The sequence below is a fragment of the Chlamydomonas reinhardtii genome, chromosome 13 (genome assembly GCF_000002595.2).
Source record: "Chlamydomonas reinhardtii strain CC-503 cw92 mt+ chromosome 13, whole genome shotgun sequence".
Taxonomy (NCBI): Eukaryota; Viridiplantae; Chlorophyta; class Chlorophyceae; order Chlamydomonadales; family Chlamydomonadaceae; genus Chlamydomonas; species Chlamydomonas reinhardtii.
This window is the reverse complement of record NC_057016.1, coordinates 4,136,920-4,155,068: the sequence shown is the minus strand read 5'-3', so window position 1 is coordinate 4,155,068 and position 18,149 is coordinate 4,136,920. Positions and strand designations below refer to the sequence as shown.

Genomic DNA, 18,149 nt, shown 5'->3' with positions numbered 1-18,149 from the left:
TGTGCGGTACCAAGTAACAATTCATTGATAGCCCGCAGCCAGCCAGCCTCTGGCCTGGCCAGGCGTCCGGAACACGGCAACATGAGTTCGGAGCATGGAACGTAGCAACCGCCACCCGCCTGACACGCCTGAGTGGGATTTGTGGGCCGGGATTCGAGCCATCACACTCGGGACTATGCTTCTCACCACCCTCACGCTCATGCTTGTACTAGGGAATTCAACGTCCAGCAACAGCCACGCTCATTGTTTCACAGCCACTACTCCAAGTCTCCAACCGAGCATGCGAGCGCCTGCGCCCGTGGCCGTCATTGCCAAGAGTTGGAATGATGGAATCGCGATGATGGGGATGTGCTGGCCGGTCCGGCTGTCGTGGTCTCCCGGACACGCTGTCTGCGAGACATAGCAGCGTGCCGCACCTCTCTCATGCTTAGGATTGTCCAGATGTCAGTTCACTACTGGTTACTGCCTGCGTTCGGTTCTTCGCACGTCTCTCTCATGTGCAACAGTGTGCAAAGGCTCCAAAGTACACATGGCGCCAAGCCTTTCCCCTCCAGAGGTCCACGTGAAGCTGCTGAAGTATCACCATTAAACTTTTCGACACAAGCCATGCCAATATGCTATCCACCAACAGCAGCTATCACAGCCAGCTTCACCCAGAGTAATGCACCGAATTCGATTGCCTGCTTCGCCCCCACCACCACACGGCCCATGCACTCGGCTCACGTTTTTCCCCGCCTTACGTTCGATGATGCCCGCAGTCCCCGTCTACCCAGCCAGCTGATTCTCCCATACTCGCGTCTTGGAACTGCTTGCGCCGAGCTGTATATATTCAACAAGCTCTATTGGTTATGATGCTCATGCCCTCCTCCTCATCCCGCCGTTGTCTCTTCTTAGATGCCCAGCGCCTTCTCCACCGCCTGCAGCTGAGCATCCAGTTCACCAGCGCTCATTTGAGAGCTGCTCCGGCCGTGGCCGCCAAACGGCACGCCCACCTCCAGGCACAGCGCCTGCACGCGGCCCTGTGTGTAGTAGCGCCGACAACAAGGGCGGGAGCACATTCATCGGTACCTGAGTACATGCGTACTCGTGCACCCTGCTCCTTCCTGCTCCTTCCTAGGCCCACCGCCCTGCTCTCACCTGCAGCATGTCGGGCCCGATGTCGGCCTCCGTCAGCTCATTGCCGAACAGCAGCCGCTCCAGCTTCATAATGCGCTGCTTCACCTGCAGCCACAGCAGCGGAGAAAAAAACGGCCTTCACATGCAGTCATGCATGGAGCACAATACCGTACGGTAGACCACAGAACGCCGCAAACTGTCACAATGAAACACGAGGCGTGCACCCAGCAAGCAGAGCCGGCAACCGCGCGCCGATTAGCCATGTGCGCCGCTCAGCGCTGAACGCTGGACTGCCTCCACCCTACCTGGCGGACAGCCGGGTCGCTGGACACAGCCTGGTACGCCGGCACGCTGCGGTGCGCCGTAACCGCCGCGGCGGCGGCAGGGCGGTGCGTTGCAGCGGCGGCGGCGGGCGGCGCCGCCGCGGCCACCGCCGAGACGTAGCCCGGGGAGCTCTGGTAGGCGGAGCGTTCCGAAGCGGTGAAGACGCCTGCCTTGGTTGCGGCGGCGCTGCTGGCGGCGGCCTTGTTGGTTGCGTCAGCGGCCAGGAACAGTAGGACGCCCGCCACTCCCACCACCACAGCGTCGCCAGTGTGGCCGATAGCCCACTCGTGCCGCACCAGCCACAGCCAGGCGGGGATGACGAGGAAGGACAGCATGACGAGCAGCTTGCACAGCAGCGTGAAGAGCTTGGCGACCTGCTTGGTGAGGCGCTGCATGTCCAGCATGTCGCTGGGCGGGCACAGGATCATCAGGAGCACCTTGCCTAGGCCCTTGGGCTTGGTGTAGTCCAAAGGGCCTTGCAAGATGGTCGCGGCAGGGGCTGTAGTGCTCGACATGGTGGGTGCCGGGGCTGCAGCCGGGGCTGCTTCGGGCTCTGTGGATGCGTTGCCGCCGAAGATGCTGGCAATGCGGCTGAGGCTGAACGAGTTGGCGCGGCGCTGCTGCTGCCGCCGCTGCTGCTCCTCTGCCTCTGCAGATGTGAGGGTTAGGTACTCTCGCCACAGCAGCTGGTAGCTGTCGCGGGTGACCTGGTCGCGGGTGCGCCGGGGCTGGGTGGCAGAGCGCGCACGAGGCGCGGCTGGCACGCGCGACGGGCCTGACGGAGTCGGGGCGACTAGCCTCGGCCGCGGGGTTGCCCCTGGATACGGTGCTTGCCGTGGCGCTGGTTGAGGAGGCGGAAGGCTGGCGGGAGCGTCAAGCGCGATGTCGGCTGTCTGCGTACTGGCGTCTGTCAACTCGCGCGCGGGGGCCTGCAAAACAACAGACGGGGGCAGGTGGGCATCCAGCGGTTGCGCAGTAACTTCCATGATTGGCAGCGAACTTCCTGACAACGAGGCAACGAGGCAACGCAGACAACGAGACTAAGCGATGCTTACAAACGCCTGCGACAGTGATACGCCTTGCTGATGGCGCTGCTCGTTCGCGACTGGTTTAGCGAAATGGTCGTCCTGGATAATCCACGCTGCGATAACACTGTTCCCGGAATCACGAGAGTTTTGTTGCCAGGATGCTGAAGGCATACACGTCGCGCAGGGATGATCCTCGTGCTGATTTTGGTCCGGTGACGCTGGCAGGCTAAGCTGTGATGAATGTGTAACAGTAATGGATGTGCGCAACGACAACCTAATGTCAATGCAGACACAATGCGTGCGGGCGAATCGGCATTTGGCGCCATGGGGGAAAGCGACTTCAAGCTCCAGGTCACCCAAGGCCACCCTCAAGTGCACTGCCAACTCCTTAAATCACACCAACACACACTATCGCTGCCTCAGCAGCGCAGAACTACTCAAAACGGCCCACGCACACGCGTTAATTTCGTTTCGAGTCAACAAAGGCGAGCCCGCCGCTCGCCCTTTGTCCCCGGCGCAGCCTAGAGGTTGCCTCTTATTCTGGAGGAAGCCAGCCCGACCGGTCACACCGCCGCATTTCCGACCAAACGACGCCGCGGAGCTCGTAGGAGAGCACCATCCCCATCACCACCAGCACCACCACCCGCGCCTTCAACCGGACAAAATGGGTTGCGCCAGCTCCAAGGAGGAGGTGGCCCTGACGCCCCTCAGCGACGTGAATGCCGCCAAGGAGGTAGCTGACCTTAAGGCCCAGGTGGACCAGCTGAAGCGTCAGCTGGCGTCCGCAGGCCAAAGCGCGGCTCCCGCGGCTGCGGGGGCGGTGAAGGTGAGCGTAGCACGGCGCCATGGTGACTGCAGAGGCGCTCCTAATGCCACACCATCGCCTGGCTTGCATCCTTGGAACACGTAGCCAAGTGTGGCACGGGTGACCTGGTTGTTGGTATCCTACACAACCACTGCAAACTCTGACGCCCGTCATTGTTGGCCCTCGTGTCACACAAACAGGGCGGTGTTGTGGAGACGTTGTTCTTCCCGGACGAGAAGCTCCCCTGCCGCAACAACAGGCGGCCGGGCGGCTGCAAGCGCCAGCACTGTGAGTGGGGACGGCTGCAAGCAGGGGGTGCCAGCACGGGTTGCAGGTTCGCCGGTTGCGAATGGGCATGTGAGTGGTCGACATGTGGGCGACAACAGCAACAACGGGACTCGCTCTGCCATGACAGCGCATCCGGCAGCACCTAGCCATCCGCAGTATCTCCCCACTCACCGCCTCCCATTCCCGCCATCAGCTTTGCGCGGCTGACCTGCTCCTCCTCTCCGCCCTGCCCCTGCCTGCCCTCAGGCGAGTACTCGCACACTCCTACCAGCCTGTCCCGCTTCCTGGACTACCTGGGGAGCGCCACCCGCACCCTGGACATCTGCGTCTTCACCATCACCAATGACGACATCAGTGACGTGGTGAGCCGGGGGCGGGGACTGGGCCGAGGAGCAATGCAGGCTTACGGATGGGGCCGACGGGACCGGAGTGGCTGAGCATTTGCGTGCGGCTGAGTACCTGCATGACAGTTGCAATATGAGATTGCTATCCGTGGGTTTATGTGCACCCGCCATACAGGTGCTGGAGCTGCACAACAAGGGCGTGCGCGTGCGCATTATCTCGGACAATGACCAGGCGCACACGCAGGGCTCCGACATTGACAAGTTCCGGCAGGCTGGCATCGCCGTGCGCCAGGACAAGACCGCGGCGCACATGCACCATAAGTTTGGTGAGCCAGCCTCGAGCAGGGCGCAGTGCTATGCGGCATTGCTGGCGGAGCGTACATGTTTTCATCCCGTTTCGTGGGCTGGGGCATATAACCCCTTGGGCGTGGGTCTGGCTTGGCTGGCGAGTTCAAATACCCTCTGCAGTACTGCACCCGCTTGCCGCGCGTGCTGAGCCGATGCTTTTGCCGACTCCGCTCCCCGGCCCTACCTGAACAGCCATCATTGACGGCCGGCTGCTGCTGAACGGCTCCTTCAACTGGTGAGTCTGCCTTTAGCCTTGAGGGTTGTTGCGGCTGCTTGTGTGTTCGTGGTAGTGTCATGCGCAGGCACTCGCCTCAGTCGCCTGCGTCTTGCCCTTTCAATTGCGGCCTTCCTGTTTTGCCGCCTACATCTTCATTTCCGTACCGATTGTCAGCATGCAACTATCCCCTCCTCTTCACTTGCCAACCCTGTGTCGCACACAATGCTGCTGCACCTCTAGGACGCGGCAGGCGGTGACCGCCAATAACGAGAACGTGACGGTACTCAGCGACCCGAAACTCATTGCCTCGTTCCAGCAGCAGTTCGACAAGCTCTGGGACATGTTCAAGTAAGGATGCGGAACTAAACCGCTGTGACTTCGGGTGTGCATTGCATGTCCCCCATACGTGTGCATGTGACCTTGTGTGCGAAGTGGATGATGCTGGTTTGGTGTACGGTATGGGACAAGTGAGCAGATGTGGGTTACCACAGCTTGCGTTTGTTTTAAGGTACGGTAATGGTATCTCAGTGCTGTCAAAAAGAGTAACCCGGGAACTTTTTGAGGAACAGCAAACAATAAGCCGCTGGTGAGATAAGAGCCGCAACAGGAGTTCTCCTTTGCAATCCGTTCAAGGGTGCTGGCACTACAACTGCTTACGTTGCGGGCTGACATGTTGATATGGCTGATGGATTCTACACCAGAGTGGTAATATATCGAGTGTACCGTTTAGGTTTTGTGGCAGTGCTTGCTGGAGACCACAGTTAACGCAGCCTACTTCTCACGGTGAACACATGGTACTGTACATGTGAAGAGCTGATTTGCTTGAACTGCTCCAAGTGAGTTTATGCGTACCGTATCAAATGCAAGGCCGTTATGTGGAGAAGTAGGTAGCATGAGTCGTGGACTAAGCTTTGCCCAGCACTGCCCAAACCCGCGAGCGCGCATGCGATGGGGGGGCCGTGACTACATCCGGTGCGTAATGCGCATGGCATGTCTGCTGCTGTGGCCAGGGGTACCCCTGGCCCCATGGCTATGGCTTTGTGGCGTTTGTGCAGTCCGCACACTGCTTTGTGCAGGCTGCCGGCTTGTGGGCTGTGTTGAGAGTGCGGTTCGACCAGACGTGGTGTGCAGGTCTGAGGAATCAGTGGAATCGCTGTAAGGCATGGTGCAAGGGTTGGCCTTGTCAGCCTGTTCCTTGAACGTCGATAGGAGGGGTTAGGTGTACAGAGTTGACATGAAGTACGGAGTACACGGTTTGCATGGAGGCACGAAGTGTAGACAATGCCTGGCCGCCACCACCCCATGCATGTTTGGGGCTGTAGCCTGGGCGCTGCTGCAGCAGGCCCCCGTGCCGTCGCCATCGGGCTTGTACTTGCCAGGGGTACGCCTGGTATGTGTGCGATACATTTGAGGACCGGCATCATGTTGTGTTACATCATGGATGAGGCGCTAGCATCGCCAGCGCTCGTATCTTACGAAGGCAGGGGCGGCGTCACCGCGTCAGTGGCCGAAATGGGGCTAGCTGAGAACATGTAAACCTGAAAGTAGTATATAACAGACTGCCCAAACCTGCACGTCCAGCCTAGGTCCGTTCAGTCCGTTGACGTACGTAGCTGGATGGGTTGATCCTGTCTCAGCGCGAGCCCCAAGACACCGTCCCGAGCAGGGGAGATCCCTCTCCCCTGGTCCCGAGAGGGGTCTGTCCTAGGCGCAAACTCAACACATTGCTTCGGCGTGTGGGGACGCGGCCTTGGCGAGAGCCACGGATGGCCCTAGCACCGTGGGGGCATGTCGCGCCCGTGGAGGGCACTGTAACAGACAATTTGCCCGACTCTCTCGTTTTGGGCCAAGACCAATTGGACGGTCTACCCACAGTGGCCAAGAACCGGACCAAACCGGGCATCCCTACCAACCAGGGCTTTGGCTCAGTCCACAAGCGTCTTGTTGGATACCCGTGCATTACTATATACCGGCGGTGCCAGGGAACGTCAAGAATGGTCCAGACAATACTTAAGTGAAGCCCTGCCGGTCTTGGGGCCACATACGCTTCACCTACGCAGCCCCTAACCATGCCCCTAATCATGCCAAAACAGCTGAGTCAGGCGCACGCTACCACCTTGCTCAGTGACCCTGCCTGCACAGCAATCCGAAGGCACGCTTACTACACGCCTAACAGCTTCCACAGCTCCGTAAGCATTCTGATTGCTTAGATGGTGTGAGACCCGGGCGCCTGGCCCGCAAGCGGGTTGCCCAGGCCGTGCGAGTGCTGCATCACCGCCATCTCCATCTTGCGCTTCTCGTCCTGGCGCGGGTCGTCTGCAAACAAAGATGGGGCCAGCGAAACAGGACAAACACGGAGTCAGTATGATTCGCCGACCGCAAGCATGCTGCTGCAAAGCACGCGCGGCGTGGGCAGCGAGAAGAACGAGCCTGTCCGTAAGCCAAAGCGACTACCGTGGCACATGCTCGCCTGTCCCGAACTGTGTACACCATACCCTAGCCTGTGAGCAGTAGTCAGCCCGGAGCCATCCCCCAACTAACGAGAGCCTTCCAGACCCGCTTACAGAGGCCGGTCTGCTTCATAATGCCGCCCTGGAAGACCACCAGGCAGATGAAGAAGAACATGTAGAAGCCTCCGCAGATGAAAGAGAAGACGGTAGTGCCCGCGTAGGCGCCAGTGTCGATCGAGGACCAAGATGTGTCTGCGGTCATGCAGGTACAATTTTACCGTCTTGAGAACGGCAAATGCATGTGCAGCGACATATGTGTGGCAAAGCAGCGGTGTTCCCATTCCCTTGCAGGACTTACTAGGTTGCAGCTGCTCCTGCACCACCTGCACAGGCAGATGAGGACAGCAGACCGCCAATCAACAACAGTCAAGAGCTACCAGACCCCATAACGCAACGGGCTAGTGGGCTTGAGCTGGCAGTCGTACAGTCAACACAACAAACGCGGCTCATACACTTGTGTGGCAGCCTGTAACCCTACGATAGGAATAGGCTTGCATCCTTACCGGGTAGAAGCCCGAGGTGACCAGGCCGCACAGCAGGCAGAAGAAGGCCATCACAAAGCACCAGGCCATGATGAAGCCGTACCCGAAGCCTGGCCCAGACCTGCAGCGGGATATGGTGGAATGGAAGCACGTTGGCAGTCCGACCATCTGCATGTCCTGCCGCATCTAATCCTCATGGCTGCCATTGCGATGAGCCCGTAAGCAACTCCAACATTGAAATAGACGTGTCGAAGGCTACTGCGTCCATAGGCACGTCCACGACCTCACAGGCAAGCGACATGGGAAACGCCACGCGCACGACCCCAGGGCCCGCAAACTTCCACCCCATATCACTCCTGCGTGTACATTGCCTTGCCCCCATGGCTTGCCCCCCACGCACTTACCTGTTCACCGACTTCCGGATCAGAATCACGCACGACATGATGTTGAAGGTCAGCACCATCAACCCGCCCAGGACCGTGGCCGCAATAGGCGCCCGCCAGGTGTTGTTGTGAAGGCTAATGTTGAGTTTGTAGAAGCTCTGTAGGTAGCGGTGATGGAACGGGCATGGCCTGATGGGCGTGTCTGGCGGCTCCTTGGTGTGTCACTGCCCCGCACACGCGGTTGACCCCTGCTGTCAACCCCAGACCACCCAAGCGCCCATGGCCAGCACAGCTAGACACTCCCAGCCGGGCCACCTAGACCATCCCCGGCCTGCCCGTCCAGACAGCCAGCTCACGTTGACCAGCTTGTTACAGGTGGCAAAGGTCATGACCATGTAGACGGCGTTAATGAGCAGGTTGATGGTCCACATCATCCACAGGAGAGTACGCTTCCATTCTCCCCTGCAAAGCGCAACAAACTGAGTTGACGCGAGTTCCAGCCAGGAGTGATATGCGATTTCCTCTGTCTTCCCCCGCATCATGCCATGGCGCAAGCTCAACTCCCCGTAACCTCGTGCATGGTGGAGTAAGTGCTTACGTTGAAACCTGCTTTTGGAGGCTGGAGGGTAGGGCATCTTTGAATGCCTGGCTCGCCTTCGCCATGATTGCCCGTTAACACTCTATTATAAGATATAATCACAGCGAGGAGCTGTTTGGACTGTCTTTTGAGCGAGTCGGTAAGCGCGACAGGGAGCGTTGACTTGGTTCAAGGCAGCAATGAAGCAGGCGACACACGAGTAAATTATACGTCTGGAGTATATGCGGCAATGTAGTGGTCAACAACAATTAGCCGCAGATCAGCTACCTATGGGGACCGCCTATGGCGTGCCAGCCACCATTGACCCCGGGGGCGCCCCTCCCCCCGCCCCTGACCTATAGCACCTGGGCTGACCTATAGCACCTGCGCTGACCTATAGCACCTGTGCTAATCTATAGCGGCATCAGCAGCCACGTCGGTGTCTGTAGCGTCGGTGGCGACCGCTGCCGCTGCTGCTGCATCGAGCGTGCCGGCGGCCGCGGAGACCACTGTGCTGGTCCTGTCCACCCCCGTCCACCCCCGCCCACCCCAGCCCCAGCCCACCCCACACCCCACCCAGCGTGTGTCCTGTCCACCCCAGCGTGTTGCGCTGAGTCCCTGCTGGCGCTGGTGTTGTTCCCAGAGCTGTCATAACCCCAAAGGCAAAAGGCATTTTGCGGATGCGCATTCCACACTTGCGCTCCGGGTGCCCGGCCAGGCGATAGCAACACACACACACACACACACACACACACACACACACACACACACACACACACACACACACACACACACACACACACACACACACACACACACACACACAACACACACACACACACACACACACACACACACACACACACACACACCATGACCGCATACACTGTCCTACGCGTAATGTTTTCCTTGTGCTCTTTAACACACCATGACCGCATCTGGCGGTGCCGGGGGAGGGGCGGGGGGCGGGGCGGGGCGCCGGCCCCCTATCGGTCACTCCGCGCGGTACAGGGTGCGATGGGACAGGGTATGGGGCAGGTTGGCGTAGTTCCGAAGTGCGCAGCGTATTCCCAGGACCCAACAATGAATTTGCATTGCAACGTCAAGGCAAGGTCAAGGCAAGGTGGCGTGGCTGGTAAAATGCCGGAGTCACTGTACCAAGACATCGCACCTGCAGGCAGGCGACCAGCGACGCTGTTTTTTTGCGCACGGACAGGGGTGTTCCTGGGGGGCTTCGCCGCCCCCCTGGAACGCTGCGCTGGGGGGGCTCAGCCCAAAAATGCAAACGGAGTGCAGCAAAGCAGTCGCCGGGCGACAGCAGTGGGCACCGGTGGCGCTGGTGTTCTCCAGGTTTGTTTCGGGCGCATCCTTTCTGGTAGTCCCAACGCCAGCCCGGCCGCCGTCGCCCAGCCCAGCCATCCCAATACAGCAGCCACCTTCCGTCAGCCAGCCATGGGCGCGACCGTCCACAGCGTTTACCGTCGGTTACGAGGTAACATGTGAATTCGCAACTTGCGCTACTGACTGCCTACTCTCGTGCCGCCTGCAAGCCCACTCCGCCTTCCGCTCTGGTCTACGTACGCATTAGTTCCGCAACACTCGTCAATAATCTGATTCAAATAAATTCTACGCAGAGGCAAAAATGCAGACAGAGTGCAGCAAAGCAGGGGCCGGGCGACAGTAGGACAAGCAGGGGCCAGAAAAGGGCGCGGCAAGGCAGAAGAGGGTACATGGGTCTAGTAGATTCAACACCATCCCTCAAGTCAGCCGCCAAGATGTGGTGCGCGCACGTGGCCAGCCCTCTGGCCCCTCCTGCCTGCCTGCACCTGCCGCCCACCTTGCATGCAGCTTACCAGCCCTATCCCACCGCTTCGCCTTCAGCGGGCTTGTAGCACGCTACCTGGCAGGACCGCCCCCTAGGCGAGTGAGCGACCAACGACCAAGTCCCACCGGCCGGCACCAGGGCGGCAGCCTCATGCAGCTCCGCTTGATCCTGCTTGCCCACCAGCACTACATGGATGCCTCAAGCCCCGAGCGCAACTCCCTAAGCCCGCGTGCGAGTGTTGTCCATCAACTTGCAACATGCGCGCATGCGTAAACATTCCAAGCCCATCCTGCACAGGATCACGGCCAGTTGGTAAGGCGGTCGCGATTTGCACGGCTGGCACCATGCACACTGCGCTAAGTGCGGTTGCGCAAGGATCTGATGCAGCACACACGCTGCAGGCCACCCACACGAGGACTCAACCAGCATCGCACTCTGATCACAAAAAGGACTGCATGGCAGCATCAGTGCCTGATATGTGTTGCCGCCACGTGCGCGCGTCGCCCACGCTCGCTGCACCCTAAGCAGCTAACACGGATAAAGGTAGCTGGTAGGTGGCATCCCTGATTGTCGTCAGAGAACTCGTAATCAGCACTTCCTTCGGCCAAGTCCCCTATGTCTGCGGTCTGCCTCGGCCATGGCCGCGGCCTCCGCATCCGCGTCCGCCCTCCTCTCCGCCGCCATCGCCGCCTCCACTCTTAAGCTCTGCTTCATGCCGCCGCCCGCACGTCCATCACGCCCTGCACCCCCTCCAGCTCCCGCTCAGACGGTGCCGCCTCCTCTGTCTCCGCTCCGCCTCCTGATGCCCAGACTCCGCGGCACCTGCCATCATCTTCGGCTCCGCCTGCCTGAGCCATTTCGCGATGTCCCCAACATGCTTGCTGTTGGCGGCTGATCCCTTAAACCCTGTGGTTGTGGGTGCAGCCGTGGCGTGCAGCGGCAATGGGCTGGCGAGGAAGGCAGCCCGTAGCCACTCCCACTGGTCCTGAAGGAAGCGGCCGTGCAGCCTCCCCTCCCTCCATCCCCACCTCCTGCAACAGCTTGCTCTACTCCACATTGGTGAGGCCCATCGCTGACCCGGCAGTGGCAGCAGGCAGCCTCCCCGGCATCCCACCCACTCATGCGTGTTAAAATGGGGACAAGCGCGCCACCACTTGCAGTCATGTTCGTGATTGCGACACTTCAGCAGGGCCCCACCTCCCCTTCCCAAATACTCTAGACGCCTTGGAAGTGGTGCACACAATGGTCCCACACTCCCACCCCGCACGTGGCCATGTTGTCCACCCAGGCATCTACAGACCTCCAACCGCCTGATCTTGCGATTCTCTCCCACATGAGCAATACCCAACAGATAAAGACCTGCCACTGCTACTGCTTGCCCTGCTCACACGACACCTTTACCCTGTCGCATCGCACTCTAGCCTGATACACCAAACTGTCCACCTTGCATGGCGCAGTGATGGCTGCAGCTCAACCTTGTTGCAACCTAAGCTGTTACTGAACTCATAGTCCCACGCTAGATTTGCCATCTGCAGGAGTGTAAGACCTGATGGGACACAGTAAGTCCTGGGCCGCTGATGTTTTATTGTTACATAAGCTCATTCATGTTCACCACTCACCAGGCTTTCGTGCCCGGGTTGGCCTGAGTTGGGGGCACGAGGCGGACAAAGTAGTCGGCTTACCTGTGTCCTACTGCGCCAGCCCACAGCCTGGGCGCGCCCAATCACGAATTGTGTCTTGTGTCTAGTGTTCGACAATCCTCCCCTTCCTGTCAACTTGTAAAACCGGGTCATTGGTCTGCCACATCTACCGGTTCAAACGTACATGTTACTTCCCCAAGACCCCTGCCATCACCAACAACAGGCCTTGATGCACCACTCCTACCCCAAACTAACCGAACGGCCTGCCTGCTTACTGAAGCAGCACTATTGGGTTACGCCTGACCCCTCATCCGCCCCTGCCAAAGTCCCTTAATGCATTCATAAGCCGGTGCAAACAGAGCAGCACGGGAGGTAATTGTTCCAGTAAGCACGAAACAGGTGGGCTGGAGTGCTGGACCACACCGCGTCCACCGTCTGAGGTCGAAGGTATGTTGAACAAGCCACGTCGTAATGACATCTCCCAAGTCAGTTTCTACTGGCACCGCCCGCAAAGAGACCGCTCGTTCCAGCGGCCACGCACATCGTGTCAAAACAAAGCAGCAGCAATAGTAAGTACCCCTACGGATTTCACATATTTAGTCTGCTAAGCATCCACCCTACAGCTGAATTGCATATGAACTGCACTGAGCCTGCATAGGCATTGACTGCGTGCACTTGCCGCACACGTGCCAGCTAGCACGGCCTTGGTGCGCGCCGGCCTGAATGACGACTCGAGAGTCCACGCCGTGCATCTCACTGCCACTCAAATAATTGTCTTGACGCAGAATGTTCTGCCACGCGCAGATGCGAGAATATCAAGGTATCCGAGGCGCATGCCATGCTAATGAGGTGTACACATCGCACTCTACTCTGACGCGCCCGGCCAAGCAGCATGCCTACTTGGCGCAGGCGCTGTGTGTTGCTGTTGGTGCGGGAAGTCCAGCTGAGTGAAGCGCCAAGTGTTGGATGTCCTGATCGCTTAGCCAGCGCGAGGCTCCCTGCATGCAACAATTGCAAAATAGCGGCCACGTGAGACACCGTCCACCTGTCGTCCGCCTCTGATCCCAACCTGCTCACAAGTCGCATGCCAGTAGCCTGCCATCAACAGCACAACTCACAAGAACTCACAAGACACCCCGCAACTAGCTTGCCTAAACAATGCAAGCCCCACTCACGGTTTGGCCTTGATCTTGCAGTAGGGCAGCACCGCGCGGAACTCGGCCCGCAGCAGCCGCGCCGCCTCCGGGCTCTTGAAGTAGGCCAGCGAGCACTTGCGCAGGCCCGTCATCTTGGTCAGCGGCAGGAACAGCGCCGTGTCTTGCCACCCGTCGCTGGAGGTCAGCTTCAGGCGTTGCAGGCACTGCAGGTAGGTCACCATGTCCTCCACCAGGTCCTGTACACACAATGAGTGGGACGCGAGGGTGGGTAGCCAGGCTGGCTGGGTCAGGGCAAATAAATGAGGGGAGGGGGCGTGTAGATACCAGCGGAGCGGCACTCGACGGGGGGATGTAATGGTCGTGAGGCAGCACGGCTGAGTCAGCACGCGGGCATGCAGGGCTCAATGACGGGTAGCCCGCACCTGCGTGATGCAGCCTGCGAGCACGCGGACCTTCAGCACCTGCAGCTGCGACAAGCTGCGGACCATCTGCCGCAGCGCCGCCTGCGGACGCAGTCAAGTACAGGACGGGGTGTGAATGCCGGTGGATACCGAAGCACATTTATTGCAAGTCACCTATCGCGAGACTGGTTCCGGCTGCGTGCAGCTTTGGGGCACTGGCACCGCCACCAGCACGGGTCGAGTCAGACACGCAAGTGGGTCGCCAGCGCACCTGCAGCTCCCGCAGGTCGGCCAGCTCGGTGACCTTGTACACCGCGAACACCAGGTGCGTCAGGCCGGCGCACTCGGTGGCGATGGACGTGATGCCCTTGGCCTTGACGCAGCAGTTGGACACCACCAGCCGCTGTGCAAGAAGAGGCCAGCGGCAAAGCACAGCCGCCGCAAATGAGCACGCCACACATACCACTCACGCTCTGTGACTGCGTGTCAAGCTCAGTACGCTGGTGACCGTTCCCCCTTCCTTCCGTGGCCAATCCCTTTGATCGCTTACCTGCAGCGGCATGCCCTCGAACTCGGGGAAATGGCGGCACGTGGTGCGCCGCTCCAGCGACGTCAGGTGGCTTAAGCAGTCCGTCTGCAAAACACGGGGCCGCAGCGAAACGGGGGCCGACGTCATGCCACCGTCCCAGACTACCCAGCCCCGCACGTCCGGCACAGGTCGCCGAGCCGCCGTGCTAGCCTTGCACCCATTGCACCCACCTCCTTGCGCCGGAGCTCGACGTTCTCCAGCAGCAGCGTCTGCAGCGAGTCGGGCAGGCTGGTGGCGGGCAGCTTGATGGGCTCCACGCGCACGTAGCGGGCACGCGCCGCGCGGTTCGCGGCGTGGTCTGCGCCCTGCTCGTCGTTGTTGGGAGGGTGATGCCTGTGGCATGAATACACGTACACATGCACACAACGTTAACTTAGGGCATCTCCCAGGCACACCAGCGTCTCAGGCACACCAGAATCCCTTCCTTGGAGCCCAGTGGCTGTGCGCCCATGCACCCCGCACCTGAGCTCCAGCTGCTGCAGCTTGGTCAGCGCTCGCAGAGCATCCCAGCCGGTGGTTTGGCTAGCCACGTTGATGCAGCCCTTGAAGCACAGCCGCGTAACGCCCGGCCAGGCAGCGCACAGGCCCGCCACGATGTCGTCGAACAGGATGGGGTTGCGGCTGGCGAGTCCCTCCTTGGCCGAGCACCGAAAGTCGGTCATACCCGGCAGCGCCAGCAGGGGCAGCAGCGGCGACCACCAGGCTGTCAGGCCGTTCATGTTGCCCGCGCCCGTGGGCGGCTGCGGCAGCCCCGGGTTGGCTGCAGCTGCGGCCGTAGCCGTGGCGGCCATCACCGCCACAGCAGCCGCGGCAGCACCCGCCTGCATGGTGGCAGAGCTGCTGCCCGGCGCCATCCCGCCTGGCCGGGCAGCGGATGCGTCGCCGGGCATGGCGCCGGCGGCGGCCACTGCCGCCAGCTGGGCAGCTGGCGCGTTGTCCAGCACGGCGGCGATGATGGAGATGCCGGCGGACGGCGCCAGCTTTGCGCGTAGCTCCATCAGCTCCACCACGGCGTCCTCCTGCGTCATGCGCATTGCAGTGCGCCGTGCCGATGTGGGTCAGCTGACCCGGAGGATTGCAGGCCAACGCACGTGACTGCGTATGTCTGCGCTACCCCGAGCCCCACCACGGGGCCCCACCCACCTGATGCCACTCCCGCTCGTGCTCAGGAAACTTGATGTCCAGTTTCTGCACGCCGCTCCACATGGCAATGCGCACCAGGTCTTGGCTGTGTAGGACAAACACGCAGCATGGGGTGTCAAGGGCAATATCGGTCATTGCGGAGTACCCCAGCGGCAGGCTTTGATGAAGCCATGTAGGCACGTACCCACCGCCCCCGGCTGGCAAGGATACCTCCCATCAGTTACGGGGCCTTGCAACTGAAGCTCGCCTGTTGGGGTACCGCAGCTTGAGCGAGCGCAGCGCAGGGAAGTCCAGCCCCACCGGGACGTTGAGGCCGTCGCTGCCCTCGCTCACGCTCAGCTCAATGGCCGACAGCCTGTACGAGGACATGCACAGACACGGGATTAGTACATCAAGCCTGCACCGTGCATACCCATACTGCAGCTGGTCCAAACCACATCGCAAGGCCTACTTTACTCCATCCGCACCCCCCCCCCCACCTGCAACCTCCCACCCTGCAACCCCCACCCGCAAATTCCACTCGCAAACCCCGCCCGTAAACCCCCAACCACGAACACCTACCCGCAACCCTCAACCCGCAACCCCCACCCGCTGCCCCCCACCCCGCTACCCGCAACCCTCCTCCCGCAACAGTAGCTTCCCGCACCACCCATTCCACCAAACCCAGTCCGCGCCGCACCTGCCCAGCGTGGTGAGCGACTGCCAGTCCTGCGGCTGCATGTTGTGGTCGCCAAGCGCCAGGCTGAGCTGCGTCAGCCCCGTCAGCAGCCCAATGTGCGCGAACAGCGGCTTGTCCGTGCCCGGCCACGGCAGACGCGTCTGCGGCGCGCGCAGCGCCAGGTACTCCAGCTTGGTCAGATGCGGCAGCACCGCCACCAGCGACGAGTGGAACGAGTAGCGCAGCGCGGACACGTGCAGCTTGGTCAGCTGCTGCAGCGCGGTCCAAGACGCCAGCGCGCCGGGCTGCTGCACCGCGGGCGAGCCGGGCGCGGGCTCGGGCCGCTGGCTGCGGTAGGGCGGGATCTTGATGGCCAGGTTGCGCAGCCGCGTGAGCGAGCCCACGATGGGCAGGTGCTCCGCCGACCAGGTGGAGTGCGAGGCCTCGTCCATGGTGAGCGAGGTCAGCTGCGTCAGCGGCTGCAGCATGGAGATGTGCGCGCCGCCGGGCGCGGTGGAGAGCGACAGCCCCGACAGCTTGGTGCCCACGCGCGACAGCAGGCTGGACACGTAGTCCCAGGAAGTGGTCATGTCCGAGTGGTGCGAGGCCAGGTCGATGCTGTCGGGCAGGCGCACGCGCAGGTGCGTGGTGCTGTCCGGCACGATGCCGCGCACCGGGTCGGAGGTGATCGCCGAGTGCGGGAACGTGGGCGCCGGTGGAACCAGCGCCGCGGCGGGCTGGCCCGGTGCGCCCAGCAGGCCCGCGACGTTGGCGGCCGCCGCCATGGCCACGTTGGGGTTGCCGTTGAGCAGGCCGGCGGCGAAAGCGGCCGCCAGTGCTGCGATGGGGTTCTGCTGCTGCGGTTGCTGCTGTCCCACCGGGTTTCCTGCAGCAGCTGCTGCCGCCTGCGCCTGCTGCAGTTGCTGGGCGGCAAGCGCAGCCGCCGCCGCGGCCGCAGCAGGCGGAGGTGCCGCGGCCGCATATCCGGCGGCAGGTGCCACAACGGCGGCCGGTGCACCCGGGGCGGCACCCGCCCCAGCGGCGGGAGCGGCAGCGCCCCCAACTGCACCAGCCACAGCCTCCGTTGCTGCTGCAGCCAAGGTCGACGCTTCAGGCTCCGGCTCCTCGTAAGGCAAGCCAGCCCGTTGCGCTGCGTAGCGCTCCAGGCTGACCTTCACATCCTTTGGCACTGCCATGAACGTGTCCTGAAGGTCTAGGTTCACGGTAGTGGCCTTTGGAAAGGCCTTGATGAGCCCAGACGTCTCCGCATCCGATTGGAAGGATTCAGGCACGACGTAGAGCGTGTCGACCACTCCCGCAAGGCAATTCGCCCAGTGCTTGTTTATCAAGCGTGCGCGCAGGATTGAGGAAGACGGTAGCTGCGTGCCAATTACCTGCACAGCAGACAGCGGGCCAAAGGAAGCGGAGGACCGGCCCCGACAAATTTGTTGTTACGTGTCTACACAACCTGTATCGGCTTCCGCTAACCTCCACCGTTTGAGAATTTTCAGCCTGAGCTGAATTCTGGTCGGCAGGAGCTAGAGGTCGGCGTTGGTCGCCGGACCTCAATGCTGTAGAGTCGCATGCCCTGGCGGGGCCGGCAAGTTCCTGCACGCACCTGGATGGCCGGTGGCGGCAGGAAAGACCAGTCCACATAGTCGCCGCTACAACTTGGGCCCTCCATAATAGCGCCGCTTCGCCCCAGGGCGCTATGCCTTCGCGGCAATGCAGTTGCGGGGGGTCCCCAGCTGCCCGCAGTGTATCAATCAACTCTTCGCTAGTACAGAGCTCTGGGCAGCGCCAGAAGCGGTCTATGCGGTGTGTGACGCCAGGTCGTGACGTGAGCTCGACAGCGCCACAGCTAGGACTCAAAATGACGATATTGAACAGACACTTGTAAAGATATTCGAAACGAGTGCTTGTATGTAACAGTCGGGGCGGCGACAGCCCACATCATCGGGTGCCGCTAGCCCCCATCCCTGTATGGCAAGCCCCTCCACACTCCCAGCCGCTAGCCCCCTGTTGTAACCTCTCCTCCCGCATACAGGCAGACCAAGCATTGCTACCACCGCACCACTCATACGATCGTCGCGCGCGTCTAAGCACAGTATCCTGGGTGACCGTGTATCGCCGGCTACCGCGTCGATACATCACGGACACGTCCTGTTATTGACAAGTGTTGCGGAACTAATGCGTCCTGTGTGCGCTGCAACCCCCCTCCTAGCCTAGCCCTCATGTGAGCAACGCCGCGCAGTCTCTCAATCAGACATGGGTTTCCCTCCGGGCCTCACGGTCCCAGCACCGCACTGCGTGT

The 18,149-nt window shown here is 61.1% G+C and overlaps 4 protein-coding genes across 4 annotated transcripts; 1 reads left to right on the top strand and 3 right to left on the bottom strand.

Moving 5' to 3' along the window:
* Position 1: 1 nt before the first annotated feature.
* CHLRE_13g591951v5 (uncharacterized protein) lies at positions 2–2,733 on the bottom strand. The gene is made up of 4 exons (XM_043069779.1): positions 2,496–2,733; positions 1,422–2,369; positions 1,138–1,221; positions 2–1,019 (listed from the first exon to the last, which is right to left on the bottom strand). Exons 1-4 carry the CDS (start codon positions 2,637–2,639, stop codon positions 891–893), a joined length of 1,305 nt encoding a protein of 434 aa, XP_042917754.1. The 5' UTR covers positions 2,640–2,733; the 3' UTR covers positions 2–890.
* A 130-nt stretch (positions 2,734–2,863) lies between these two features.
* Positions 2,864–6,018, top strand: CHLRE_13g591900v5 (uncharacterized protein). Its single transcript, XM_001693028.2, has 6 exons — positions 2,864–3,294; positions 3,474–3,561; positions 3,808–3,923; positions 4,081–4,231; positions 4,446–4,488; positions 4,711–6,018. The coding sequence occupies exons 1-6, from the start codon at positions 3,133–3,135 to the stop codon at positions 4,820–4,822; spliced, it is 672 nt and encodes a 223-aa protein (XP_001693080.1). The 5' UTR covers positions 2,864–3,132; the 3' UTR covers positions 4,823–6,018.
* A 3-nt stretch (positions 6,019–6,021) lies between these two features.
* CHLRE_13g591851v5 (uncharacterized protein) lies at positions 6,022–8,683 on the bottom strand. Its single transcript, XM_043069778.1, has 7 exons — positions 8,444–8,683; positions 8,202–8,307; positions 7,867–8,003; positions 7,484–7,583; positions 7,279–7,303; positions 7,035–7,172; positions 6,022–6,786 (listed from the first exon to the last, which is right to left on the bottom strand). The coding sequence occupies exons 1-7, from the start codon at positions 8,506–8,508 to the stop codon at positions 6,677–6,679; spliced, it is 681 nt and encodes a 226-aa protein (XP_042917753.1). The 5' UTR covers positions 8,509–8,683; the 3' UTR covers positions 6,022–6,676.
* Positions 8,684–11,823: 3,140 nt separating this feature from the next.
* On the bottom strand, positions 11,824–17,743 carry CHLRE_13g591800v5 (uncharacterized protein). The gene is made up of 11 exons (XM_043069777.1): positions 17,454–17,743; positions 15,857–17,229; positions 15,425–15,532; positions 15,178–15,262; positions 14,497–15,053; positions 14,205–14,367; positions 13,996–14,079; positions 13,717–13,848; positions 13,467–13,547; positions 13,063–13,280; positions 11,824–12,885 (listed from the first exon to the last, which is right to left on the bottom strand). The coding sequence occupies exons 1-11, from the start codon at positions 17,517–17,519 to the stop codon at positions 12,867–12,869; spliced, it is 2,886 nt and encodes a 961-aa protein (XP_042917752.1). The 5' UTR covers positions 17,520–17,743; the 3' UTR covers positions 11,824–12,866.
* Between the last annotated feature and the right edge of the window lie 406 nt (positions 17,744–18,149).

Coding starts and splice junctions, on each gene's coding strand:
- CHLRE_13g591800v5 (XM_043069777.1), bottom strand. CDS start 17,519: ATGGAGGGCCCAAGTTGTAGCGGCGACTATGTGGACTGGTCTTTCCTG. Junction 17,230..17,453: donor TGCCGCCACCGGCCATCCAG/GTGCGTGCAGGA, acceptor TCTGCTGTGCAG/GTAATTGGCACGCAGCTACC. Junction 15,533..15,856: donor TCGCTCACCACGCTGGGCAG/GTGCGGCGCGGA, acceptor GTCCTCGTACAG/GCTGTCGGCCATTGAGCTGA.
- CHLRE_13g591900v5 (XM_001693028.2), top strand. CDS start 3,133: ATGGGTTGCGCCAGCTCCAAGGAGGAGGTGGCCCTGACGCCCCTCAGC. Junction 3,295..3,473: donor CGGCTGCGGGGGCGGTGAAG/GTGAGCGTAGCA, acceptor TCACACAAACAG/GGCGGTGTTGTGGAGACGTT. Junction 3,924..4,080: donor ATGACGACATCAGTGACGTG/GTGAGCCGGGGG, acceptor CCCGCCATACAG/GTGCTGGAGCTGCACAACAA.
- CHLRE_13g591951v5 (XM_043069779.1), bottom strand. CDS start 2,639: ATGCCTTCAGCATCCTGGCAACAAAACTCTCGTGATTCCGGGAACAGT. Junction 2,370..2,495: donor TATCACTGTCGCAGGCGTTT/GTAAGCATCGCT, acceptor GTTGTTTTGCAG/GCCCCCGCGCGCGAGTTGAC. Junction 1,222..1,421: donor GCGACCCGGCTGTCCGCCAG/GTAGGGTGGAGG, acceptor CTGTGGCTGCAG/GTGAAGCAGCGCATTATGAA.
- CHLRE_13g591851v5 (XM_043069778.1), bottom strand. CDS start 8,508: ATGGCGAAGGCGAGCCAGGCATTCAAAGATGCCCTACCCTCCAGCCTC. Junction 8,308..8,443: donor CTCCAAAAGCAGGTTTCAAC/GTAAGCACTTAC, acceptor TGCGCTTTGCAG/GGGAGAATGGAAGCGTACTC. Junction 6,787..7,034: donor TATGAAGCAGACCGGCCTCT/GTAAGCGGGTCT, acceptor CTTTGTTTGCAG/ACGACCCGCGCCAGGACGAG.